We start from the raw sequence: 5952 nt of genomic DNA, 5'->3' as shown, positions 1-5952 counted from the left end.
TTCTCACATTTAGGGGTCTGTTGAGTTTGAAGATCTCTGGGCTGATCAAGGGAAAAAAAGAAATGAATACAGGCTTTTTGTAGCACAATAAGCTTCATGGTGTGGTGCTTGGACAGAGTTTAGTGAGAGGTAAGTCCCTGACCACAGGAGACCTTCTTACAAACTCTACCACAGGGCTGTAATCCAGAAGGTGAAGTGGATATAAGAACATTTACTCGGAGAGGTGGATCAGAGGTGGCTTCTTGTATAAGTGATGTTCTTCAGTGAGATGAGGAATCTCTGTGTTAGAGAGTTCTAAAAGGCAGAGGATTTGGACTGTTTTGTAGTTAGATCTTTGTTTAATCTATGGCTAGCAGATGTTTGATGCTTTTTTTTTTTTTTGGAGTGACTGATGGGCTCTAGAAATGCCAATAGAATTATTTTTTGCTATAGTAAATCATTGGGTTGTATAAGAATTTGAGTTTGGTGCTGAGTGCTTTGAGCTAATAGTCTGATCTTGCTTTAAAGAAGTAAACAAAATAGGGGCTGATGTACTACAGGGGCCATGTTTGACTCATTCATATAACAACAATCAACTAATTTTATGATAAAGGTGTCAAGACAATTCATTGAGAAATGAAGAAAAATTTTTAGACTAGTTAGTCCACCTGCAGGAAACTAAGCCAGGGCTAATAACACAACACACACACACACACACACACACACACACACACACACACACACACACACACACACACAAATTAACTCAAAGAGAGACCTATAGACCTACATTGAAGAAGTGGAAGTATAAAATATTTAAGAACAACACAGGAGGAAGTCTTTGATACCTTAGATTACATGGATTTTTCTTATTTATGACATCAAACATGGTCCATTAAAAATAATAAAATTGGGCTGGGGAGATGGTGCAGTCGATAAAGTGCTTGCTGCTCAAACAGGAGGCCCTAAGTTCATAACTCCATCCATCCCAATGAAAGTCAGCTGCTGCAGTGCTAGGGGGCAAGAGACAAAAGGATCCCTGGAGCTTGCTGGCCGGCCAGCCTAGCTGAATCAGTGAGCTCTAGGTTCAGTGAGAGACCCTGCCTCAAAAACTAAGTGGCAAGTGATTGAGGAAGGCATCTGACATCTATCTCTGGTCTCCACATACATATGCACCCACACAAAATGATAAATTGAATAATCAAAATTCAAAAGTATTTTTAAAACACTATTCTATTAGGTGTTAAAAGATATGCAACACACTGATAGAAATTACTAACAAACATTTTTCACCATTGATCCATCAGTGGACCTTTGAGCTATTTCCAATTTAAATTTTTTTCGCATGTGTGTATGTAACACATGTGTGTCTGGTGCATGCAGAGGTCAGAAGAGAAAGTCAAATCACCTGAATTACAGGCAGTTGTGATCCACCATGTGAATGTTGGGAACCAAACCTTGTTCCTCTGGAAGAGCAGCAAGTGCTCTTAACCGCAAAGCCATCTCTCCAGCTCTGTTTCCAACTTTTTGCTAATGTGAATGTGCTGCTGTGGACATGGGTGTGCAAACATTTGAGATTGCTTTCAACTTTTTCAGTATATATCCAGAAGTGGAACTGCTGGATCACATGATAGTCGTGTTCAATATTTTGAGGTACTGTCATACTGATTTCCACTGTCCTCCCTCTCATGGCCACTTGCTATTTTTGGTATTGTAAGCTATCCTAATGGGTATGAAACAGTATCTAGTTGTGGTTTTGATTTGTGCTTCCACAATCAATGACACTGATCATCTTTTAAAACAATTTTTGGAAATTTTATTTATTGTTGGGTTGGTGTCATCAGGGTGAGGTCCAAGGAGCATGTGTGGAGGCCAGGGAGTAACTGTATGGAGTTAGTTCTGTCCTTTAACATTTGCAGTTTCAGGACTCACACTCAGTTTGCAGGACTTGTGCACCGAGCACCTTCACCCACTGAGCCCTTTGACTGACTAGAGGAAATTTGAATTTACTGCATAGTATGCTATTGTATGAATATGCTATTATATATCTGACCATCTTTTAGTGCTGAGATTTGTAGTATTTCCAATAAACTTCAATATGTCAAGCAAATTCTATGATTTTAAAAACAAAAGAGTACTTTACATTTGGCTTTTCTTCATCTAATGGTGTGTGTGTGTGTGTGTGTGTGTGTGTGTGTGTGTGTGTGTGTGTGTGATGTAGCCCAAGTTGACCTAGAACTGCTATATGTGAGCCTGGCCATAAACGCTCCCCCCCCCCCTCCAGTGCTGTGATTACATCACAAAAGGGAAAGTGGAAAGTCAGTTTAGAATTGGGGCTGTTGTTTTCCTATGCTCACTAGTCACATAGCTGGTTCTTTTCACACACACACACACACACACACACACACACACACAGAGACAGAGAGACAGACAGAGAGGGAGAGACAGAGAGAGACAAATTTCACCTTTACTAATCTATTATTTCTTCTTCATCAGGAAAGGTTATGACAATTTTCCAATTTAAAATTTTACAGGCTGTGGAAAATACAGAAAACCAGGATCCAGAATATTTAAACCACTGTCAGTTACATCATTCAAAAGTCATTCATGCTCATTTTTGGTATTTTTAAAAATCAAAACTTTCTCCACCACCCTCTCTTCTCCAGAGCCCCAGGCTATGACCAAAGGGACAGACTAAAGATGAGTTTGCCTTGCCTTGCCTTTTTTTCATTCCCTGACGCTGTAGTCACTATTTCCTTATAGCTCTTTTAAAATTATGAAAATGCAAATATAATATCAGTTGAAAACTGAATGAACGATACTGCATTTCTACAAAATTCCACAGGGTATGGGATTGAAGATGAGTCATAGGGGGACGAATCGCCATATTAGAGAACCTGGGAAGGCAGGTGGAGTTGAAAACTCGATTCATCTACTAATTTACTGGCTCAGGATTTGTCAATCACTACAGCCTGGCAAATGAGATTAGAGAAGAGTCATGGGTGGGAAGGGGTGACGCAGCAAGCTGCATACACTTGAAAAAAAAAAAAAGCCTAGACAACTGCGCAATCATACTGCGGCACCAGGTCCGGGTCCGTCTCCGCCCCCGCTCGCTCCCCTGCCCCCGCCCCTGCGTGGCTGGAGCCTGCCCACTGCGGCTCTCTGCAGTCTCTAGTCTGCTTCTTCAGGACCCGTCGCAGCAGCCATAGGCGACCCTGCGTCTCCAGCCAGACCACCGTGGTTCAATCCTGCTCTTCCAGCTTCAGCACCGCCTTGTATCCCCCGCTCGCTGCTTGCTATCACTGCAGCAGTCCGGCCGCCACCGTTTGGTCCATCTCCGCCCGGCCACCGCGCATCTGCTATAATTGGTGAGTCTTCCTGCAAAGGTCAGGTCCCCTGATCTGCGGGCTTAGCCACCATAAGTGCAGGTGATCTTTTGAAAACAATGGCCGAGCCAGCCGATTATAAAGAACTGTCTGAATCCAACCAAGAAGAGCTTGGTAGCCAGGTAATGGCGGAGGGGCCGGGGGAATGTCAGGACCGCAGTGAAGGTGCCTCCACTGAGCCTGGAGATGGTGGGGAAGGCGGTGAAGCATCCGCAGCTGTTGGAGCTGGGGAAGAGGGAAAAGGTGAAGAAGCTGCTGCAGGGTCCGGGGAAGATGCAGGGAAATGCGGGGATACTGATGAGGACCCAGATACAGATCGTCCAAAAGGACTTATCGGTTATCTTTTAGATACCGATTTTGTTGAAAGTCTCCCGGTCAAAGTTAAGTACCGCGTGTTAGCTCTTAAAAAGCTTCAAACAAGAGCTGCGCATTTGGAATCCAAATTCCTGAGGGAATTTCATGATATTGAAAGGAAGTTTGCTGAAATGTATCAGCCCTTACTGGAAAAAAGACGTCAGATCATCAATGCAGTCTATGAACCCACAGAAGAGGAATGTGAATATAAATCAGACTGTGAGGACTATTTTGAGGAGGAGATGGAAGAGGAGGAAGAGACCAATGGCAATGAAGAGGGCATGGTGCATGAATATGTGGATGAAGATGATGGTTATGAGGACTGTTATTATGATTATGATGACGACGAGGAGGAGGAGGAGGAAGAGGAAGATACCAGCACCGGGGCCACCGGAGGAGAAGAGAATAACGAAGAGGATCCTAAGGGAATTCCGGACTTTTGGCTGACTGTTTTAAAAAACGTTGAAGCACTCACTCCTTTGATTAAGAAGTATGACGAGCCTATTCTGAAGCTGCTGACAGATATTAAAGTGAAGCTTTCGGAACCTGGTGAGCCTCTCAGCTTCACACTTGAATTTCACTTCAAACCCAATGAATATTTCAAAAACGAGCTGTTGACAAAGACTTATGTGCTGAAGTCAAAGCTTGCATGCTATGATCCCCACCCCTACAGGGGAACTGCCATTGAGTATGCTACCGGCTGCGACATCGATTGGAATGAAGGGAAGAATGTCACTTTGAGGACCATCAAGAAGAAACAGAGACATCGCGTCTGGGGAACAGTCCGAACCGTGACTGAAGATTTTCCCAAGGACTCTTTCTTCAATTTCTTCTCTCCTCATGGGATCAACTTAAATGGAGGGGATGAAAATGATGATTTTTTGCTTGGTCATAATTTACGTACTTACATAATTCCAAGATCAGTGCTATTTTTCTCAGGTGATGCACTTGAATCTCAGCAGGAAGGTGTAGTTAGGGAGGTTAATGATGAAATTTATGACAAAATTATTTATGATGATTGGATGGCTGCAATTGAGGAGGTTAAAGCCTGTTGCAAAAATCTTGAGGCATTAGTGGAAGACATTGATCGCTAAAGCAGAGTACATGCTTCTGAAATTAACTGCCCTACATGCAGCTACTGAAAACATAAGCAGTTAATTATAGTCTTGTGTTCTGTATTGTTCCTGTCATGCCAGTTTAAAAATTCAAATACTAATTAATCTGACCTTGCATTGCAGTGGTATGATATTTTCAAAACATGTAGACTGTGGTAAATAATTAAAGACATTAATATAGTATGTAGTATAATTCTCCTGAAGTCCTTGTGCCATGTAGCTATTAATCTGTGGCTGTGAATATTATTAGAAGTGCTAACTGAGGCTATTTGTTTACAAAGAAAACATTGGTAACCCACCTAACAGTGTTTTGCTATTTTGTCCCTTATTTTCTTAGTGCTCTAACCAATGGGCTTTATTTTATTGTGCCTGCTTCTTTTTGCAGTAAATATACAGTAGAATTTAAAGCTTGACTGCCTAAGAGGCCAGCATATGGTTGAGAATTTCAGGCAAAATCACATTTATTATTGATAATAGCTTGTGCACAGGCTCCTGTATTGTATGTGACTGTGATAAATATTAAAATTCAGTTGTATTGAAATTACTGTTTATCATTGAAGTGTGAGTTACAGTATTTTCAAAAGTTACAAATATTGTTCTGTGTAATTGTGTAAATTGTGATTACAGTGTATAGTTTTCTTTTACAGTATATTGAATCATTCATTGAAATGGACACTTCATTTCTGAAAATATATTTCATATTCTGTTCCTTCACTGAAAAATAAAATAAATAAAAATGTCATGGTGTTTCATGTTTTAAAAATTAAACATTTTAATTATAAAGGTAGTATGTTCATTGGAGGACACATAAAAAATATTGAAAATATACATTAATTAAAATGAAAAGCCATATTCTTACTTCATCAAAGATAAACACTTAATATTTTGATTTGTTTTCTACAGTTATTTTTGTATGTGTTTATACATGTATGCAAATTTACCAACACTGTCTAACATGAGTATTCTAAAGTTATTTATAACTGATCTAATTTTAATCTCCAGATTGGGTTGCAGGGAAACAAAAACCTTAATTTTAATCAATCCAGTAAATTCACTGCTATTTAATAATGTAAGTACTCTTCAGAAATAACAGGTTCCTCAATGCTAGTCTATATTTT

The 5952-nt window shown here is 40.4% G+C and overlaps 1 protein-coding gene across 1 annotated transcript; it reads left to right on the top strand.

The window, feature by feature from the left end:
- Positions 1 to 3034: 3034 nt before the first annotated feature.
- Positions 3035 to 5576, top strand: Nap1l2 (nucleosome assembly protein 1 like 2). Its single transcript, XM_052734227.1, has one exon. It carries the CDS (start codon positions 3425 to 3427, stop codon positions 4811 to 4813), a length of 1389 nt encoding a protein of 462 aa, XP_052590187.1. The 5' UTR covers positions 3035 to 3424; the 3' UTR covers positions 4814 to 5576.
- The last annotated feature ends 376 nt before the right edge of the window (positions 5577 to 5952 follow it).

Source organism: Peromyscus californicus, unplaced genomic scaffold (assembly GCF_007827085.1).
Source record: "Peromyscus californicus insignis strain IS unplaced genomic scaffold, ASM782708v3 Scaffold_10__1_contigs__length_136768540, whole genome shotgun sequence".
Lineage (NCBI taxonomy): Eukaryota > Metazoa > Chordata > Mammalia > Rodentia > Cricetidae > Peromyscus > Peromyscus californicus.
This window is presented reverse-complemented; position numbering and strand designations above follow the sequence as displayed.